Below are 22,145 nucleotides of genomic sequence, written 5' to 3' on the forward strand. Positions count from 1 at the left end.
AAAGCCGCAAATCTACCCTAATGCTGGGAATCTCTGGGCGTGCTGCAGTCATGTTACACATATGGGGGAGTATTCAACTGGTTGAAAAGTCAGTTGAGTGTCTGTTTTTTCCTACCTAATAGACAGGGAAAAAAAGACAACCAACTGACTTTTCAAACAATTGAATTCCTCCCATATACTCTTTTAAAGGAGAGATCAGCTGAAATCAGTACAGACTTCACATAACTGTGTCCATTGAGTGTACAGAGCATCACTGACCTGTTGGTTTGAAATACTCTACAATAACCAAATATCCCTCTGTGGCCTTGTCCAGGTGTCTCCACACCAAAGAGCCACAGTGCAGACACATAGAGAAGTCACATTTTTCTCCACCGAGGAAAAATTAGCTCTCTGTAGCACAGTGGTCAAACCACAGTCTTAGCAGACCTTGGAGCCTCTGATCCAGCTTATCTCTAAAAGTGTCCTGACCAAGCTACAGATTCGGGTAAGGCACTCTTCTGCTACATGGCACTGAGTCACATGGATGCTGGCAGAGTGTGGAGCCTCACAGTGGTAGAGGAGGACTACATTAATAGAAACAGCCCTAAGACCCAATGCAAAGACACAGGCAGGGCTTATCTGATAATTCCACCAACTAAAGTAATAAACAGGTCTCATGATAGGACCAGGGAATCTGGCTTGTGTAAACCACAGGTGGTAGCTGCCTTCAAAGTTTTCCTACTGAAGTCCAATTATGGAGGCCAGTTGAGGCAGCATGTGCAGCGGACTACGAGCTAACCATTATTGGGCACCTGACACCTAATAATGACTTTACTAGCTTACCCCTCAAGCATGGATTGCAACCATTATATCCCACACTTCAAAAGAGACTTTAAGGACCGTGCTGACAGATTCGAGGAACTATAACAGTGCCACTAAAAGGTAAGGTAAAGTAATAATGGCTGATGCACAGCCTATTTAGATCTTTCTCCTTCATCCACCAGGGGCCACTGGAGTGTAGATACAATGGGGATATAGTAGGCAGTAACTGGGAGCTGGCACTTTAAATTTATAACCATGTGACTAGCTCCTCCCCTACTATGTCCCCGCTCCAAGCCAGTCTTTAATTTGTGCCCAAGGGAGCTGGTTCACTCTTGGGACTTCTGAAGAATTTTTATTTCTTTTTATTATTATTTTATTATTTTTATTATTCTTTCTTACAATCACAGACTGGCAGCTCTGCCACTGCAAGTCTGCACCGCGGGAGCTGCCAGTGGGGTCCCATCGCAGCTGCGTGCGGCTCGGGATGGGCCCCGGCTGAAGGAGACACTGAGCTCTCCGGAGACTGGCCGGACACCGCTGCGTGCGGCCCGTGTCGGGCCGCTCAGTCGGCAGAAGATTCTGGCAGCAAGGCAGCGGTGAGTATGAGTGGCCGGACACCGCTGCGTGTGGCGCGTGTCGGGGCTACTCCATCATCCTGCACAGCAGAAGCAGCGGTAAGTACAAACACTTTGAGTTTGTCCATCCGCTCCCAGCTCTGAACTCTGTCCCTGGCCGCGGATCACATCTTAACAGAGGCGCCCTTACAGTTTTAAATTTGGCGCCATTATGGGGGGGTGGAGCTTAATGCCGCTCTACACAGCGGGCTCAGCTCCCCCCACCCCCCAGCCGTGGCTCAGATTGCTTCTAAGCAGCGCAGCACTCTCCATGCCGGCGGGGGATGCGGGGTGAATTTAGAAATGTTCAGATGCCATATTCTGATGGGCTTAGAGGACTAATCCCTCATATCAAGGAGCGGGCAGGCCAGACTGGTTTCATTTATTAAGCGCTTACTCCCCCCCCCCCCGCTCTCTGCTCATCAGCCCGCTCCCTACTCAGCGTGGCTCACAGAGCCGGCGCGGGGATACCGCTGGAGGCGCTCTGCAATTTGCAATCTGGCGCCATTACAGGGGGCGGAGCTAACTCCCGCTCTGTACAGCGGGCTCAGCGCTCCCCGGCCGCGGCACGCTTTGCCAGCGGGGGATGCAGGGCGCTCATCGCTGCAGTTACGCTGAAGCTGGTTAAGTTTTGAATTCGAGGGGGGGCGGCGCTTAATCCCGCTTTGCTCAGCGGGCTTCCCGATCCCCGCCCGTGGCTCGTATTGCAGGAGGGGGATGCAGGGCGCTCACCGCTAGGTTGGCGCTGAGGTTTGTTTAGTTTAAATTGGGCGCCATAAGGGGGGTGGAGCTTACTCCCGACATGGGCCTCAGCTCCCGGCTGCCCCTGTGGCTCTGCATGCGCTGGCGGCCATTTCCTCCCTGCGGGTGAGACCTCATCATAGCAGTGAGTTGTTTTTTCATAGTCATCTTTATAGACTACCCAGTTAGGCTCACTATATAGGTTACACGTATATAGTGGATAAAACTATAAGCTTCCAGCGCAATTTATTATAATAACCACCTTGCCACATAACATTTTCCCCGGGCTTTTTTCACAGGCTAACCGCCATTTGGGACAACCAACGGAGCTTCCGAGAAACATGTATTGCACCTGTTCTTCCTAATTTAGCAGTACACTACATACAGGGCGGGTGTTGCCTTCCCTTTATTATTCCCTTGTTTCATTTGGTACTAATGCTGTTTGTAATTTGGGGAATGTGTGTGGCATCAGACAAATAGTCGCTGAGGCTCAGTACACTAGTAGCGGGGACATCTGCACACAGAGACCCGGGTTTGAATCCCAACAAAAACCAACTTTAAGGGAAACGTGTCTGTCACTGCACGTTATAGTGCAGAGAGTACATAGGGCTACGCTTCTTTAACACACCTTTTCTCTTTTCGTTTTACTGAACCTATCACCCGGGACAGGCAGTGAAATCCCTGTTAGGTGTGGACTGTGTGGTGGAGCCATCTGCTTAGCCCTCAACGCAGCTGCAGCACACTCCTGTTCGAACAGCTCGGCTTATGCAGGTAATGTCACTGTTAACCAGAGACCCTGTCCGTCATTTCTCCTCTTCAGGTTTCTAAAAGGAGCTTGCTAACCTCCATGTTACACGACTCTGCGGATGAGAGGCCTCTCTTGGAGGAGGCGAGAGATGTACAGGATATGAGGCGCATTGTACAGCAGTTCGTCTGGTGCTGCAGGTAAAGGAGCGCTTCACATCCCTCGGGTTCGGCACCAATGAAGAGACGACAGCGACTTGTCCAGTTTCGGATAAGCTAGATGTGCTCCGGTCGGCGGCCTGGAGACATCCGAATACACAATTTCAGGTTTGTTTGTTTGTTTGTTTGTTTTCCTATCCTTTCCCCGCAGATAGCAGGAAACGATATCGGACCTTTCCAAGGGTATACTCCTCGATGTATCGCCGGTCCACGAAGCTGCCGGTCCCTGGGGCTACCTTGCGGAGGGAGCCATCTGAGAGAAATATGCGGCAGCAGAGGTTCTACCTTGTCCGGAGCAGGTAGGTTGTAGAACAATTATCCTCTGGGTTACAGGGTTTACATCAGGATCAACTGATTACTTGGGCAGATCAGAGTTACGATTCTGCTTTACGTTCTTTTGAGGTTTCCAAAGGAGTCTGTATACTCGGAGCCTGAATTTCCGCTTGGACTGTCTTAACCCGATGACCTTTAGGGCTGCGACAGTGACAGGCGGATATTGAATCCTAAAGGGCAGCAGTGGCGTGGTTCATTACGGGCCTGGTCGGGAAGGATCTTCCTGCCTGTATTTCTCAGGCCATTAGGTAAGTCCACTTTTCTGTCCCCTACTGCTGCTCCAGCTCCAAGACGGACCTATACCGGTCTTTCCTTTAGATCTTTCCGTGCCCTTTCCGGGTTTCGAGTCCATGACAGGGATGGTATCTCCGTCACCAAGGGATCTCAGAGTAAGAGGCCGAGGTAGAAGTTCAGCATCCACGGACCAGTCAGAATGTAAGTCCTCCAACACACCCACCGCAGGTCGGACCTTCCTCCCACCTGAGAGATCCCAGTGTGGGCGCATGTCCGTGATTTCTCTGGGAAGCCTGGGTATGCTTGGGTTAGGTTTCTCATCATGGGCGATTACATGCTCGATTTTGGAGTCCAACCGCCTTAGTGGTCCCTCACGGGTCTGCCGGCTTTGCAGGCAGCGTTCCAGATGCTTCTAACCGCAATGGTGCTGATCCCTGTTACCGCACATCATTGGAATCGGGGCATTTTCTCAGGCCTTTGTTTTTTGTTTTCTTTTTTACGTGCCGAAGCCAGATGGCTCGGCCAAGCCTATTCTGAACTTAGAATCCATTCAGTCGGTGATTGCTAGTTTGGAGCAAAAAGGGTTTAGGCGTCCTTAGTCTTCTGATTCGACACGGGTTCCATTTATGCTCCTCGTACTGTTTTCTGTTTTTAGGGATGGTTCTCAACTCGGTTCGTCAGAGGATTTTTCCTTCCTCGGGACTAGTTCCCATCTCTCTCTTCAGCCAAGTGCGGCGCTGAGAGAGGTCACCTACATCCTCCACTGAGCAGAGGACAACAATCTTCATTCCAGGTCAAGCACCCGGGTGAGTGGACATTCTCCGGAGTTTTGTCAGCTGGTCAGCTGTTGGTGGAGAACTCGGATCGACCTCATGGCGTTGCGACTGACTCTTCAACTGCCCCTTTACTACTCTTGGACGTGAGCTCTGGCGGCAGTAGCCGAGGATGCCCTCAGGGCTACTTGGAGCTTCTGGTTAGTCTATCTTTCCACCTTTTTCGTTACTACCTCACTTTCTGCACGCATAAAGGGAGAATGTGCGCTAGTCCTCCCGTTACTTCAGTTTGGCCGCGCAAGATTTGGAAATCAACCCTGCACCTGTTGTCAGTAGAGGAACCTTGGCCCCTACCTCTGCGGGAATGTCTACTTCAACAGGGTCCTTTTCTTTGTTCAGTCTTCCACAGGTTTTGTTTAACGGGGTGGCCGTTCACGAGACCTTCTCAGAAGGAAGGAGTTCCCTAGTTCGGTTATGCCTACTGGGCCCCGATTTCGGAAGTCAGTTACATCGTCTCACTTTTGCCACTTTTGGAAACTTTTTGTGGCCTGGTGTGGATGACGAGGGTTTTTCCCTTCGGTTTTTCATTTAACCGCCTTCTTTGGTTTCTCCGGGTGGTCTGCTCGGCTGCGCTTCGACTTGGTTGACCTGAGTTTCAGGTGTCTGCTCTTTCGGTTTTCTTCCAAAGGTGATTAGCCTGGCGGCCAGAAGTTCGGGCTTTCTTGCAGGGAGTTCTCTACAGGCAACCCCCCTTTCGAATAGGGTTACGGCTGAGCTTCGTACTCACCTGTCGTTTCTTCCAGGGGTGATGTTCGCTTTTCATATAAATCTGACACTTGTGTTTTTGGCCCTCTCGGCAGTTTCACCGGATTCGTGACCTTTGGATGTTGTCAGGACTCTCCGACTCTCTGTACAGAGGTCTTCGGCTGTTCGGCAACTTGATTTCGTCTTTGTTCTGTACGATGCTCCCGTCCTGAATGGCCGGGGTCCCAACAGCCGTTGGGCCGTTGGATACGTCTGACCATCAGACAGTCTTATTTGGCAGTTGCTCGAGAGCCTCCGTTTTCCATTTCGGTTCACTCCACACGCTCTGGGGGACCTTCGGGGGCGGCCGCCCACCGGGTTTCCGTGAATGCTTTATGTTGCGATGCCGCTTAGTCGGGACATCATACGTTTGTCATGTTTTACGGATTTTACATTTTTGCGGCCTCTGTGTCACAGTTTGGCCGAACGGTTTTGCAGGAATCTCAGCGCTCTCCCTCCCGTCTTGGGAGCTCTGGGACGTCCCCATTGTATCTGCACTCCAGTGGCCCCTAGTGGATGAAGGAGAAATCAGGATTTTGGTACTTACCGATAAATCCCTTTCTCCGATTCCACAGGGGCCACTGGACGCCCACCCAGCGCTGTTTCTTCCTTCTACACTTATCGGGTTGCATGTCACTGTGTAACTGCGTATTCACCGCAATGCGCACGCGCGTTGTACAGGTACGAAGTCCATTGTGGTTTTGCACTGGTTCTAGTGACGATTCCAATCGCACAGCCGAACGCAAGGAGATTGACAGAAAGAGGGCGTTTATGGGTGTCAACTGCCCATTTTTTGGGAGTGTTTGGAAAAACGCAGGCGTGGCCGGGCGTTTGCTGGGCGGTTATCTGACATCATTACCGTGTCACTCATCGCAGCAATCATCGCACAGGATAAGTATCTACAGGGCTGGTCTTGTTTTGTACAAAATGTGTTTGCAGGCGCTCTGCTGCACAGGCGTTCGCACGCCTGCAAAGCGAAAATACACTCCCCCGTGGGAGGCGACTATGCGTTTGCACGGCTGCTAAAAACTGCTAGTGAGCGATCTACTCGGAATGATCCCCCATTATCTCTAAGCACATTTCTTCAAACCTCGCTCAAGGTCAACAAAGGACAGTCAAGCTGGGTACACAGTGATTTGGATTCGTTCCGACATTGAAACGAGTCCCCGTCAGCCCAGATTGCCTCTGCACACTGGGGCGAATTTAATGAAGGACGGAACGATCATATTCTGTCCTTCATTAGCATGCTACACGACACTAGCTATATCATCAAGTTTGATGTGCACCAGATGATGTTGCTAGTGACCGTGGGCACCCGCATATCGGGCATACACGATGTTGCTAGTGACCGTGGGCACCCGCATATCGGGCATACACACTGCCCGATATACGCTGAATTGTGCAATATGTTGAATCTTCAGTGAGGAAGAACTTCTGCTCAACTCCATTCATGCCTCAGGGGGACCATTACCATTTGTACTATGCACCAGTTACTGAAAACCCTTACATTTGATCATACCTCAGATCTGCACTCTTCACCAGTGGAGGTGACAGACCATATTGATCATATACATGAGTTTGTATCTCCACATAACGAGCTAACCACAGCTCAGGTAGCACTGCAAGAAGTCACTGCAAGCCGACGCATAGGGCTTCTGCAAGTCAGTCACACAGGAACTGATAGGGAATTGTATCTCTTCTGGTCAACAGTGGCATAGGTAATCGGAAATAAAAAGAGACAGATGTACTTAAGACCAAAAGAAGGGAATTTGTGACTTGTATTATATACACACAGCCCAGGCGCCGTGCCCCAGCTATACCGTTTTGCATTTGCAGCATGGTGTATGGATTCATAATTTTGGGGGACATTTACTAAGCAGTGATAAGAGCGGAGAAGTGAGCCAGTGGAGAAGTTGCTCCATCAACCAATCAGCAGCTCTGTATAATTTTATAGTATGCAAATTATAGATGTTACTACAGTGCTGATTGGTTGCCATGGGCAACTTCTCCACTGAGCTATTTGACAGAAAGAGAATGAATGAAGGATCTGTCAGTGCATGAGAGTGGACAGTCAGTGTCTGAATGGACAGTGGTTGTGCTCATTCAAGTTGTCACTTAAAATCCACGCCTCCTGTACCAGCAGACCATGACTAGGACAGTTATACCGCTTTCACATCGCAATGCCGGGTCGCACCCGGGATCTAGAAACGAGTCCTTCCCGGGTGCGAACAAGCTTTGGACCCTTTCACACTGGCTTCCCGACCCAGCAAATATCCCGGGTCGGGTTGCCATCAGGGGCGGGGACTGGTGGCGTCATCAGGGGCGGGGGTGGAGGTAGGGCTGGGAGATCATTTCCACGCCGCCTCTGCTTATACTGTGAACGGGTCCTGGGTCACAACGACCTGGCAACCCGTTCACGCTGCACCTGACCCGGTAATAACCCGGGAATAACCCTTCTTTATTCCCAGGTTGAAATACCAGGTCAGGTGACCCGGGAATTCTGGACTGACCCCTTTCACACCGCACAGCCGTGTGAAAGGGGTATTACAGTTCTTCTGCACTGACAACTCTCTCCTCAGGGTATCCGGTTGATAGATAGACAGTGTCTAGTTAGACAGTCAATAGATAGACACCATATGTTACACAGACATTAGGTCGACAGGGTCAAAAGGTCGACGGGGTCAAAAGGTCGACATAAAAAATGTAGACAGTACAAAAGGTCGACAGGTCAAAAGGTCGACATGAAAATTGAAAATGGTGTCGACCTAATGTCTGTGTAACATATGGTGTCTATCTAATGACTGTCTAGCTAGACACTGTCTATCTTTTATACCGGAACCCTCCTCAGTCTGATTTCCATAATAGAGTACTCACTGGTGGGGACAAACCAGAAGTGGGCAAACCCTTCAAAGCAACAATAAATGGACACAGTACATGAATTTCACAAGCCATAAATGTTCCGTAGAATAAAACAAGTCTACTCCGATATCTAAGCTAAAAAATATTTCACTGAATGGGAATAATACCTGAGCCAATGTAGAAACAGGTCTTGTGCATCCGTCCGATAAACAGTTCCAGTCCGATGATGGCATAAATGATGATGACAAACAAGACCAGCAGTGCAATATGAAGCAAGGGCACCATGGCTTTCATTATAGAATTCAATACAATGTGCAGACCTGCAAGACACAACAACAAAAGTGAGACTGACACCAAACACGAACCACACAATGCAATGCAACTCTGCATCTACAAACAGGACACAAAACTGTCTGTGGAACACAACCCTACAGGTGGCACTATAATGGGGAATACAGTATGTTGTAGTAGCTCACAGGTGATATATGCTGCAATGCTGACACCAGACATTGGAGGTAATTCTGAGTTGATCGCAGCAGGAATTTTGTTAGCAGTTGGGCAAAACCATGTGCACTGCAGGGGAGGCAGATATAATATGAGCAGAGAAAGTTAGATTTGGGTGGGTTATTTTGTTTCTGTGCAGGGTAAATACTGGCTGCTTTATTTTTACACTGCAATTTAGATTGCAGATTGAACACACCACACCCAAATCTAACTCTCTCTGCACATGTTATATCTGCCCCACCTGCAGTGCACATGGTTTTGCCCAACTGCTAACAAAATTCCTGCTGCGATCAGCTCAGAATTACCCCCCATTATACTGTAAGAAGGGCAGGGAAACAGTGCCTGAGTAATTATGTATGTACAGTGCTGCGCACAAACTGCATGTGTTGTATAAAAATCAATGCAGAAATTTAAATACAACACAAAAATCAGCAAATCTCAGAATCAATATGGCATCTTGGTTACTTTATCAAATGCAAATATACTGAGTAGCATTAGACTTCAGTGGGCAAAATAACTTGGCACCCCAGGGTCAGTGACACCCGGTGCAGCCACGAGATCCCGTGTGCATCCGAAAAGAGGTGTGTGGCTTCACAGATAGGGTGCGTGACTTCACGGCAGACCCGCTGATGTCACTAAAGGCGGCCTAGCCTCAAGGAAAGTTCCCGATAACTTCACTCCGGTGGCATGGGGGCTGCTACCGGAGACTCTTCCAGCATTGCCGGTCCTTCTCAATGACAGGAGCCGAGTGCTGCAGGATAATGTTACACTGTAGCACCCAGCTCCTGTCATTGCGGAGGAGTTGACATTTTGGTGTCACCCCCTGGAAGGGTGATACCTGGGTGCGGGCCGCACCCCTCTTGTGACAACTCTGCTCATAGCCCATGCTGATCGTCGACCTACCATACATTTTTAAGACTTCTTGCTAAACAAGGATCGTACGGACTGCCACAATATCAATCGGGTAGCATTCATCCACTTGCTGGAGATTTTTATTGGAGCTTATTGACTGAGTCATATTCAGTGGTGCAAGTATGCGGGTACGCTCGGTACGGAGTACCCTTAAGAATTTGGCAGCGGGTACGCAGTACCACCTGCCACACACTTTGCCATTACCACAATTATAATGTACCACAAAGCAACAAGACCATGGTGCTTGGCAGCATGACGGCTCCTCTTTGTCAGGGTTGCTGGGAGTGCGACAGTGGCTGGATTTTCCTGTTATAATGGAGGCATTACTATATATTGTTATTAAATTGGGGGCATTACTATATATTTCTATTATACTGGAGGCATTACTATATATTTTAAGCCTTGCCTCCAGATTCCCCCCCAAAAAAGGGGCTGTCGTGTGGCCACGCCGCTAGTGTCATGTAGCCACTCCCACTAGCAGTATGTGGCCAAGCCTCATCACAACAGATGACCACGCCCATTTTTCACCACTCAGTACCACTAAGAAAATATTTCTACTTGCACCACTGGTCATATTTGTAATGGGCATCACTGGCCCACACATCAGATAACTATTTGGACTTATATGCATTACTATATATTTTTCTAACTATTATGACCAGTCTGTATTGTCTTTACTGATGATCACATTCGGTTATTTTGGAATACCCTGAGTGCACTAATATTTTTTTATGTGTTTTGAATTGCTTTTGCTATTTAGAGTATATTTTAACATTAAATATTCTGTTTTTTATTTACCAAGCCGCATTGTATAATTTTTTTATTATTGCACTAATTATTGAGACCATCTATCCCTAGTGCTGTTCTCCTCTTTTTAATAATGCTAATTATGGGTGGAAATTCTGCTGTGATCTAATTCTAATCAATTTTCAGTAATATGATCATATTTCAGGACATGCAGTTGCATTGTGGCCCTGACTCGTGTTTGTAAGTAAAGCAAAAAAGCAAGCAACTGTGCAAAACCATGCTGCACTGCAGGTGGGGCAATAGTAACATGTGCAGAGATCAGTAGATTTGGGTGGTGTGTGTTCAAACTGAAATCCAAATTGCTGTGTAAAAATAAAGCGGACTCACATTTGTGGGCTACATGCAAAAGCAGCCTGTATTTACCATGCACAGAAAAAAATATAGATGAATTTGTTCCCCTTGTATGGCAACATGGTTTGCTCCAGACACAAAGTTACATACTATTTTTGCTTTACTTGCAAACATGAATCAGTCCCTGTGTACATCGTAATTAGACATTTCTACAAAATACATTTCTTATGGCCCAAAGAACACTGATCTGTCTTCCAGGCATCCCTATAAAAGTAGCAGCATCTGTAAATAAAACACAGTGGGTCAGATGTATTAACTAAGCCTGGAGAAGTGATGAAGTAGTGATAAGTACAAGGTGATAACACACCAGCCAATCAGCTCCTTACTGTAAATTTAAATTTCTCTGACGTCCTAAGTGGATGCTGGGACTCCGTAAGGACCATGGGGAATAGCGGCTCTGCAGGAGACTGGGCACAACTATAAAGAAAGCTTTAGGTCTAACTGGTGTGCACTGGCTCCTCCCACTATGACTCTCCTCCAAACTTCAGTTAGAATCTTGTGCCCGGCTGAGCTGGATGCACACTAGGGGCTCTCCTGAGCTCCTAGAAAGTATATTTAGGTTTTTTATTTTACAGTGAGATCTGCTGGCAACAGACTCACTGCAGCGAGGGACTAAGGGGAGAAGAAGCGAACCTACCTAACAGGTGGTAGTTTGGGCTTCTTAGGCTACTGGACACCATTAGCTCCAGAGGGATCGACCGCAGGACCCGACCTTGGTGTTCGTTCCCGGAGCCGCGCCGCCGTCCCCCTTACAGAGCCAGAAGCAACGAAGAGGTCCGGAAAATCGGCGGCAGAAGACTTCGGTCTTCACCAAGGTAGCGCACAGCACTGCAGCTGTGCGCCATTGCTCCTCATGTACACCTCACACTCCGGTCACTGATGGGTGCAGGGCGCTGGGAAGGGGGGGCGCCCTGAGGGCAATATATGACACCTTGGCTGGCAAATCTACATCATATATAGTCCTAGAGGCTATATAGATGTAAAATTACCCCTGCCAGTATTCCAGAAAAAGCGGGAGAAAGTCAGCCGAAAAAGGGGCGGGGCCATCTCCCTCAGCACACTGGCGACATTTTTCCCTCACAGCTCCGCTGGAAGGAAGCTCCCTGGCTCTCCCCTGCAGTCTGAATACTACAGAAGGGTAAAAAAGAGAGGGGGGCCACTAAATTTAGGCGCAGTATAGATATATATATATGATATATAAAAAAGCAGCTATAAGGGAAAACACTCATTTATAGTGGGATCCCTGTGTTATATAGCGCTCTGGTGTGTGCTGGCATACTCTCTCTCTGTCTCCCCAAAGGGCTTTGTGGGGTCCTGTCCTCTGTCAGAGCATTCCCTGTGTGTTTGCGGTGTGTCGATACGGCTGTGTCGACATGTTTGATGAGGAGGCTTATGTGGAGGCGGAGCAAATGCCTGTAAACGTGTTGTCACCCCCTGCGGGGTCGACACCTGAGTGGATGGTGCTGTGGAAGGAATTACGCGACAGTGTCGACTCCTTGCATAAAAGGTTTGACGACATACCTAATGTGGGACAGCCGGCTTCTCAGCCTGTGCCTGCCCAGGCGTCTCAAAAGTCATCAGGGTCTCTAAAACGCCCGCTACCTCAGATGACAGACACAGATGTCGACACGGATACTGACTCCAGTGTCGACGACGATGAGACTAATGTAACTTCCAGTAGGGCCACACGTTACATGATTGAGGCAATGAAAAATGTGTTGCACATTTCTGATGTTACCCCCGGTACCACAAAAAAGGGTATTATGTATGGAGAGAAAAAACTACCAGTAGCTTTTCCTCCATCTGAAGAGTTAAATAAAGTGTGTGAAGAAGCGTGGGCTTCCCCTGATAAAAAGCTGGTAATTTCTAAGAGGTTACTAATGGCGTACCCTTTCCCGCCAGAGGATATCCTGAAATCTATATATACATACACAGGTGTTATACTGAGACCGGCTATTGCTTCAGCCTGGATGTGCAGTGCTGCTGCTGCGTGGTCAGATTCCCTGTCAGAAAATATAGATACCCTAGACAGGGACACTATATTGCTAAACGTAGAACATATAAAAGACGCACTTTTATACATGAGGGATGCACAGAGGGATATTTGCCGGCTGGCATCCAAAATTAGTGCAATGTCCATTTCTGCCAGGAGAGGGTTATGGACTCGGCAGTGGACAGGAGATGCAGATTCCAAACGACATATGGAAGTTCTGCCTTATAAGGGTGAGGAGTTGTTCGGGGATGGTCTCTCGGACCTCGTATCCACAGCAACAGCTGGGAAGTCTACATTTTTACACCATGTTCCCTCACAACCAAAGAAAGCACCGTATTATCAGGTACAGTCCTTTCGGCCCAATAGGGGCAAGCGGGTTAAAGGCGCGTCCTTTCTGCCCAGAGGCAGAGGTAGGGGAAAGAAGCTGCAGCATACAGCCAGTTCCCAGGAGCAAAAGTCCTCCCCCGCTTCCTCTAAGTCCACAGCATGACGCTGGGGCTCCACAGGCGGAGCCAGGTGCGGTGGGGGCCCGTCTCAAAATTTCAGCAATCAGTGGGCTCGCTCACGGGTGGATCCCTGGATCCTTCAAGTAGTATCTCAGGAGTACAAGCTGGAATTCGAGACGTCTCCCCCCCGCCGTTTCCTCAAATCTGCCTTGCCAACCACTCCCTCAGGCAGGGAGGCAGTGTTACAGGCAATTCACAAGCTGTATTCACAACAAGTGATAGTAAAGGTGCCCCTACTTCAACAAGGAAGGGGTTACTATTCCACAATGTTTGTGGTACCGAAACCGGACGGTTCGGTGAGACCCATTTTAAATTTGAAATCCTTGAACACATATATAAAAAAAATTCAAGTTCAAGATGGAATCGCTCAGGGCGGTTATTGCAAGCCTGGACGAGGGAGATTACATGGTATCACTGGACATCAAGGATGCTTACCTGCATGTCCCCATTTACCATCCTCACCAGGAGTACCTCAGATTTGTGGTACAGGATTGTCATTACCAATTCCAGACGTTGCCGTTCGGTCTATCCACGGCTCCGAGGGTCTTTACCAAGGTAATGGCCGAAATGATGATACTCCTTCGAAAGAATGGAGTTTTAATTATCCCGTACTTGGACGATCTCCTGATAAAGGCGAGGTCCAGGGAGCAGTTGTTGGTCGGAGTAGCACTATCTCGGGAAGTGCTACAACAGCACGGCTGGATTCTAAACATTCCAAAGTCACAGCTGGTCCCTACGACATGTCTACTGTTCCTGGGGATGGTTCTGGACACAGAACAGAGAAAAGTGTTTCTCCCGGAGAAGGCCAAGGAGCTGTCATCTCTAGTCAGAGGCCTCCTAAAACCAAAACAGGTGTCGGTGCATCACTGCACGCGGATCCTGGAAAAAATGGTAGCTTCCTACGAAGCGATTCCATTCGGCAGGTTTCATGCAAGAACCTTTCAGTGGGACCTGTTGGACAAGTGGTCCGGATCGCATCTTCAGATGCATCGTCTGATATCCCTGTCTCCAAGTACAAGGGTGTCTCTGGTGTGGTGGCTGCAGAGTGCTCATCTTTAAGAGGGCCGCAGATTCGGCATACAGGACTGGGTCCTGGTGACCACGGATGCCAGGCTTCGAGGCTGGGGGGCAGTCACACAGGGAAGAAACTTCCAAGCAGTGGCGTCATGAGGTAGGTGCGGGGGGTGCGGCCCGCACCCGGGTGTTACCCTTCAATAGGGTGACACCAAAACGAGCCGCACACTCACATGCACCCCCATCCCCTGACATGAAAATGCCTGGTCCACGGCTGTGTCCACACCCCCTCCTCCCAGGCCCCGCCTCCTAAAGCCAGACACTCTCACCTGTCAGTGAGATCAGCAGGCAGCAGCCACAGACCCGTGCAGGCAGTGCACTGGCCACCCCTCCCCTCTCCTCCAGCGTCCACTCTCTCCTCACTCCGGGTCCTGACTGAGCCTGACACACGCAAGCTCCGCCCCCAGACTATAACTACACGAGCATGTAGTTGCTGCTGATGTTGCTGCATGATGCCAGGTAACTTCTATAGTGGCTTCTCCATGTCCATGATGAGCAGATTCGATTTCTGATGTGTGTATGTGTCTGTATGGGGGTGAATGTGGGATGTATAAATTGTTGGATTACTGAGTACTGTGGGGGATGGGGGGGGCTCATTTGGGCTGTGTGAGCATACTATGGGTGCAGTTCGAGTGTAGTATGGGTGCTGTGTGACATAGTATGGGTGCTGTGTGACATAGTATGGGTGCTGTGTGAGCGTAGTATGGGTGCAGTTTGAGTGTAGTATGGGTGCTGCTGTGTGAGCGTAGTATGGGTGCAGTTTGAGTGTAGTATGGGTGCAGTTTGAGTGTAGTATGGGTGCAGTTTGAGTGTAGTATGGGTGCTGTGTTACGTAGTATGGGTGCTGCTGTGTGAGCGCAGTGTGGATACTGTGTGAGCATAGTATGGGTGCTGCTGTGTGAGCGTAGTATGGGTGCAGTTGTGTGAGTGTAGTATGAGTGCAGTTTGAGTGTAGTATGGGTGCTGTGTGACGTAGTATGGGTGCTGCTGTGTGAGCGTAGTATGGGTGCTGCTGTGGAAGTAGTATGGGTGCTGTGTGACGTATGGGTGCTGCTGTGTGAGCGTAGTATGGGTGCTGTGTGTGAGCGTAGTATGGGTGCTGCTGTGGAAGTAGTATGGGTGCTGTGTGACGTATGGGTGCTGCTGTGTGAGCGTAGTATGGGTGCTGTGTGTGAGCGTAGTATGGGTGCTGCTGTGGAAGTAGTATGGGTGCTGTGTGACGTATGGGTGCTGCTGTGTGAGCGTAGTATGGGTGCTGTGTGTGAGCGTAGTATGGGTGCTGCTGTGGAAGTAGTATGGGTGCTGTGTGACGTAGTATGGGTGCTGCTGTGTGAGCGTAGTATGGGTGCTGTGTGTGAGCGTAGTATGGGTGCTGCTGTGGAAGTAGTATGGGTGCTGTGTGACGTATGGGTGCTGCTGTGTGAGCGTAGTATGGGTGCTGTGTGTGAGCGTAGTATGGGTGCTGCTGTGGAAGTAGTATGGGTGCTGTGTGACGTATGGGTGCTGCTGTGTGAGCGTAGTATGGGTGCTGTGTGTGAGCGTAGTATGGGTGCTGCTGTGGAAGTAGTATGGGTGCTGTGTGACGTAGTATGGGTGCTGCTGTGTGAGCGTAGTATGGGTGCTGTGTGTGAGCGTAGTATGGGTGCTGCTGTGGAAGTAGTATGGGTGCTGTGTGACGTAGTATGGGTGCTGCTGTGTGAGCGTAGTATGGGTGCAATTTGAGTGTAGTATGGGTGCTGCTGTGTGAGCGTAGTGTGGATGCTGTGTGAGCATAGTATGGGTGCTGCTGTGTGAGTGTAGTATGAGTGCTGCTGTGTAAGCGTAGTGTGTATGCTGTTTGAGCGAAGTATGGGTGCTGCTGTGTGAGTGTAGTATGGATGCAGTTTGAGTGTAGTATGGATGCTGTGTTACGTAGTATGGGTGTTGCTGTGTGAGCGTAGTGTGGATGCTGTGTGAGCGAAGTATGGGTGCTGCTGTGTGAGGGAAGCGTTATGTCAGCTGATAGGGTGGGTGGATTAATGTGCTAATGGGTGTTGCATTGATCGTGCACAGCAAAAAAAATTGTGGGTCCCAGGGACTCCTCACTTTTAAAAACTATTTCTGTGTCCTAGCACATATTATGGGGTGTGAGGGCAGGCAGTACTAGGGGTTTTAAGGGGGTAAGGGGTAGATAGAAGTTTGGGCAGTACTAGTGGAATGGAGCCGGGTAGCGATGGGAAATACTTGGGCAGGGGGGATAAGCAGGCAATAGGATCTCTGTGACATTGCACTGGGTGTATATTACACACACACACACACACACACACACATGTATATATATATATATATATATATATATATATAATATGTAGCATATGGTTCGACGCTCCATTAAACAGAAAAACTGTGTTCGGTGCCCTCACAAACTATGTATTCATAGCATATTCAAAACAGCGCGGCACTTCTGGCTATAGGGGGTAATTCCAAGTTGATAGCAGCAGGATTTTTGTTAGCAATTGGGCAAAACCATGTGCACTGCAGGGGAGGCAGATATAACATGTGCAGAGAGAGTTAGATTTGGGTGGGGTGTGTTCAATCTGCAATTTAATTTGTGGGAGAGCGATTCTCCTACAGCCCAGAGCAGTAAGGGGGAGCCGGCATTGGGGAATAATCAGGGGTAGTGGGAAGCAATGCTCCCGCTCCCTGTAGTTTTTGCAATAATGTTTAGGCCGCTAGCGGGTGCGTGTGTATGCAGCATCCATGACTGTTGGCATAACTATGGATTTTGGGCCTAATTCAGCATCAGTAGTAGTTTTGCTAAAAGTAGCAAAACTACAACTGCTTTCTCTAGCATGAGGGGGGGGGGGGCGCCCAGCACAGGGCAAGGCCGCCCCACATACCAGGTCCGCTCCCCCGCTGATAAGCAAGGGCATTGCTATACAGAGATGCACTCGCATTTTAAGGTTAGCCCCCTGCCTCCGCAGTCTAGCTGTGAAGGCAGTCGCCAGGCTGCCATCTTTTGGGTCACAGCGGCTGCATGACGGAATGGTCCAAAAACATTGACGCCCCATCACCACGGCCCCCTTCACCAGAATTCTGTGTGGTGTGATAGGGGAGGAGGTCCATGGGGGGTGACACCATGAGTTACCACACCGGGTGACACCAACGCTAGTGACGCCTCTGCTTCCAAGGACTATGGTCAAGTCAGGAGACTTCCCTGCACATAAATATTCTGGAACTAAGGGCCATTTACAATGCCCTAACTCAGGCAAAACCCCTGCTTCAAAACCAGCCGGTACTGATCCAGTCAGACAACATCACGGCGGTCGCCCATGTAAACCGACAGGGCGGCACGAGAAGCAGGACGGCGAAGGCAGAAGCCACAAGGATTCTCCGATGGGTGGAAAATCACGTGTTAGTACTGTCAGCAGTGTTCATTCCGGGAGTGGACAACTGGGAAGCAGACTTCCTCAGCAGGCACGACCTCCACCCAGGAGAGTGGGGACTTCATCTAGAAGTCTTCCAAATGATTGTAAACCGTTGGGAAAGGCCACAGGTGGACATGATGGCGTCCCGCCTAAACAAAAAGCTAGAAAAGTATTGCGCCAGGTCAAGAGACCCGCAGGCGATAGCTGTGGACGCTCTAGTAACACCGTGGGTGTACCGGTCGGTTTATGTGTTCCCTCCTCTTCCTCTCATTCCAAAGGTACTGAGGATAATACGGAGAAGAGGAGTAAGAACTATACTCATTGTTCCGGATTGGCCAAGAAGAGCTTGGTACCCGGAACTTCAAGAAATGATCTCAGGGGACCCATGGCCTCTGCCGCTCAGACAAGACCTGCTGCTGCAGGGGCCCTGTCTGTTCCAAGACTTACCGCGGCTGCGTTTGACGGCATGGCGGTTGAACACCGGATCCTGAAGGAAAAGGGCATTCCGGAGGAAGTCATTCCTACGCTGATTAAGGCTAGGAAAGAAGTAACCGCAAACCATTATCACCGCATATGGCGAAAATATGTTGCGTGGTGTGAGGCCAGGAAGGCCCCAACGGAGGAATTTCAGCTGGGCCGTTTCCTGCACTTCCTACAGTCAGGGGTGACTATGGGCCTTAAATTGGGTTCCATTAAGGTCCAGATTTCGGCTCTATCGATTTTCTTCCAGAGAGAACTGGCTTCGCTACCTGAAGTTCAGACTTTTGTTAAGGGAGTGCTGCATATTCAGCCCCCTTTTGTGCCTCCAGTGGCACCTTGGGATCTCAACGTGGTGTTGGATTTCCTAAAGTCACATTGGTTTGAGCCACTGAAAACCGTGGATTTGAAATATCTCACGTGGAAAGTGGTCATGTTGTTGGCCTTGGCTTCGGCCAGGCGTGTATCAGAATTGGCAGCTTTGTCGTGTAAAAGCCCTTATCTGATTTTCCATATGGATAGGGCAGAATTGAGGACTTGTCCCCAATTTCTCCCTAAAGTGGTATCAGCGTTTCATCTGAACCAACCTATTGTGGTGCCTGCGGCTACAAAAGACTTGGAGGCTTCCAAGTTGTTGGACGTAGTCAGGGCCCTGAAAATATATGTTTCCAGGACGGCTAGAGTCAGGAAAACTGACTCGCTATTTATCCTGTATGCGCCCAACAAGTTGGGCGCACCTGCTTCAAAGCAGACAATTGCTCGCTGGATCTGTAGTACGATTCAGCTTGCACATTCTGCGGCTGGACTGCCGCATCCAAAATCAGTGAAAGCCCATTCCACGAGGAAGGTGGGCTCTTCTTGGGCGGCTGCCCGAGGGGTCTCGGCTCTACAACTTTGCCGAGCAGCTACTTGGTCGGGGTCAAACACATTTGCAAAATTCTACAAGTTTGACACCCTGGCTGAGGAGGACCTAGAGTTTGCCCATTCGGTGCTGCAGAGTCATCCGCACTCTCCCGCCCGTTTGGGAGCTTTGGTATAATCCCCATGGTCCTTACGGAGTCCCAGCATCCACTTAGGACGTCAGAGAAAATAAGAATTTACTCACCGGTAATTCTATTTCTCGTAGTCCGTAGTGGATGCTGGGCGCCCATCCCAAGTGCGGATTGTCTGCAATACTTATATATAGTTGTTGCTTAACTACAGGGTTATTGTTGAGCCATCTGTTGAGAGGCTCAGTTGTTATCATACTGTTAACTGGGTATTGTATCACGAGTTATACGGTGTGATTGGTATGGCTGGTATGAGTCTTACCCGGGATTCAAAATCCTTCCTTCTTGTGTCAGCTCTTCCGGGCACAGTATCCTAACTGAAGTCTGGAGGAGGGTCATAGTGGGAGGAGCCAGTGCACACCAGTTAGACCTAAAACTTTCTTTATAGTTGTGCCCAGTCTCCTGCGGAGCCGCTATTCCCCATGGTCCTTACGGAGTCCCAGCATCCACTACGGACTACGAGAAATAGAATTACCGGTGAGTAAATTCTTATTATTGGAGCTGATTGGCTGGTGCGTTATCATCTTGCACTTATCACTGCTTTATCACTTCTCCAGGCTTAATACATCTGCTCCAGTGGGACTGATGGCCTTGCACGCCAAACCGAGTATTCGCACGCAGCGCATCAGTGAAAATATGCTAATTGAAGGGGATTTGTTTAGCGACACCCACTGCCGATGTCTTATATCCACCATTTACACAAAAAATACAAAAATAATCACTCAACTGCTCATTCCTCAGCACTGTGTCCTCCTCCGAATTAGGCCTAGTCTGCTGTACTTACTTGGGACACCCGACACAAGTCGTAGCGGTCTCAGAACGCGGAATGCTCTCAGCGCTTTCACATCAAACCCCCCGGGCTTCCCACTCATGTGATGTGCGTCTCCTTGCTTGTGCGAAAACTGTTCCAGGATCACACTGAAGAGCCTGCAATACACAGCACACAGCAGACGCAGCGTAAGCAGAGGGTGGTAGGAGAGAGCACAGAATGTGACGTCCTGATCTCAGTATGGTTCCTCACCCAATAACAACGATGACAAAATCTAACAGGTTCCACCCGTTTCTGATGTAGGCACTGGGGTGCATGACAAGTCCATAGGCAATGATCTTCAGGAAGCTCTCCACAGTGAAGATGATGAGGAAGATATACTCAACTTGTTCCTGGGACACATCACATATAAACTCATAAACTCAGATTAATTAATTATTGTGGCTTAATGTAAAATATATACATTGTTTTGACTGCAGTGACTTATATTAGCCTTATTTGTAATACCCTATGTAGGAGATGTGGAACATTACAAGCTGTAAGAAGATGTAGTAGACACAACGGCAAAAGATGGAATGATCTATGGGGGAGTAACTCTTTAGGGGGACATTTACAAAACAGTGATAAGAGCGGAGAAGTGGGCCAGTGGAAAAGTTTCCCCATCAACCAATCAGCAGCTCTGTATAATTTTATAGTAAGCAAATTATAGATGTTACTTCAGTGCTGATTGGTTGCCATGGGCAACTTCTCCACTGGCTCACTTCTCTGCTCTTATCGCTGTTTAGTAAATGTCCACCTTAGTCTCATATGCCTTATTGTTTTTGGCCAAGAAGGCTTGTTGTAAGGCCGAATGCGCCTCCATCACAAAGTGGGTAGATTTTATATTGCTCTGTGGCACAAAATGCCTCAGGCCTCCGCTTTTTGAAAGTCCTAATTTTCAGGAGGTGACCCATGTTTTCCAGTGACGAAAGGGTGTGACTTGCCAGGAAGGAGTTTCGGCATAGTTCCCACACATTAGGGACATAGCCTAATTTGCCCCAATTACCCCTAATTTGCTACCATAGGTGCAGGGAGTGCAGCTGCTATGACGGCCAGAGCTGAGAAGGGCCACCTTCTTTGGAAAAGTCACATATGTTATATACATTTTCACCATTGGGTGGCACACAGGGGCCCTTACAAACTTTTGCCTTGGGGCCTACAATATATCTAGTTATGCCCCTGGACCTGCTCATTGTAATGTTGTGTAAAATGCACTGGAGGTATTATAATGTACATAATAGGAACTGAGGCACTGTAATGTAGTACAATATGAAGTAAAAGCACTATAATGTGGCATTATAGAAAGTAGAGGCACTATAGTGTGGCATAATATGAAGTGGAGGCTCTATAGTGTGGCATTATAGGAAGTAGAGGCACTATAGTGTGGCATAATATGAAGTGGAGGCACTATAGTGTGGCATTATAGGAAGTAGAGGCACTATAGTGTGGCATAATATGAATTGGAGGCACTATAGTATAGTGTGGCATAATATGAATTGGAGGCACTATAGTGTGGCATTATAGGAAGTAGAGGCACTATAGTGTGGCATAATATGAAGTGGAGGCACTATAGTGTGGCATTATAGGAAGCAGAGGCACTATAGTGTGGCATAATATGAAGTGGAGGCTCTATAGTGTGGCATTATAGGAAGTAGAGGCACTATAGTGTGGCATAATATGAAGTGGAGGCACTATAGTGTGGCATTATAGGAAGCAGAGGCACTATAGTGTGGCATAATATGAAGTGGAGGCTCTATAGTGTGGCATTATAGGAACTAGAGGCACTATAGTGTGGCATAATATGAAGTGGAGGCTCTATAGTGTGGCATTATAGGAAGTAGAGGCACTATAGTGTGGCATAATATGAAGTGGAGGCACTATAGTGTGGCATTATAGGAAGCAGAGGCACTATAGTGTGGCATAATATGAAGTGGAGGCTCTATAGTGTGGCATTATAGGAAGTAGAGGCACTATAGTGTGGCATAATATGAAGTGGAGGCACTATAGTGTGGCATTATAGGAAGTAGAGGCACTATAGTGTGGCATAATATGAATTGGAGGCACTATAGTGTGGCATTATAAGAAGCAGAGGCACTATAGTGTGGCACAATATGAAGTGGAGGCACTATAGTGTG

General features: G+C 48.7%; 1 protein-coding gene across 5 annotated transcripts in view; it reads right to left on the reverse strand.

Moving 5' to 3' along the window:
• The window catches only part of CACNA1F (calcium voltage-gated channel subunit alpha1 F), a 326,101-nt gene that overhangs the window by 289,128 nt on the left and 14,828 nt on the right, over positions 1-22,145 (reverse strand). For all 5 annotated transcript variants that reach the window (XM_063936570.1, XM_063936571.1, XM_063936568.1 and 2 more), the window contains exons 5-7: positions 20,224-20,363; positions 19,987-20,129; positions 8,290-8,442 (exon numbers count right to left, since the gene is read on the reverse strand). In XM_063936570.1, coding sequence (XP_063792640.1) covers positions 8,290-8,442; positions 19,987-20,129; positions 20,224-20,363 — 436 coding nt within the window. The remainder of the gene's footprint in view (positions 1-8,289; positions 8,443-19,986; positions 20,130-20,223; positions 20,364-22,145) is intronic.

Source organism: Pseudophryne corroboree, chromosome 8 (assembly GCF_028390025.1).
Source record: "Pseudophryne corroboree isolate aPseCor3 chromosome 8, aPseCor3.hap2, whole genome shotgun sequence".
Taxonomy (NCBI): domain Eukaryota; kingdom Metazoa; phylum Chordata; class Amphibia; order Anura; family Myobatrachidae; genus Pseudophryne; species Pseudophryne corroboree.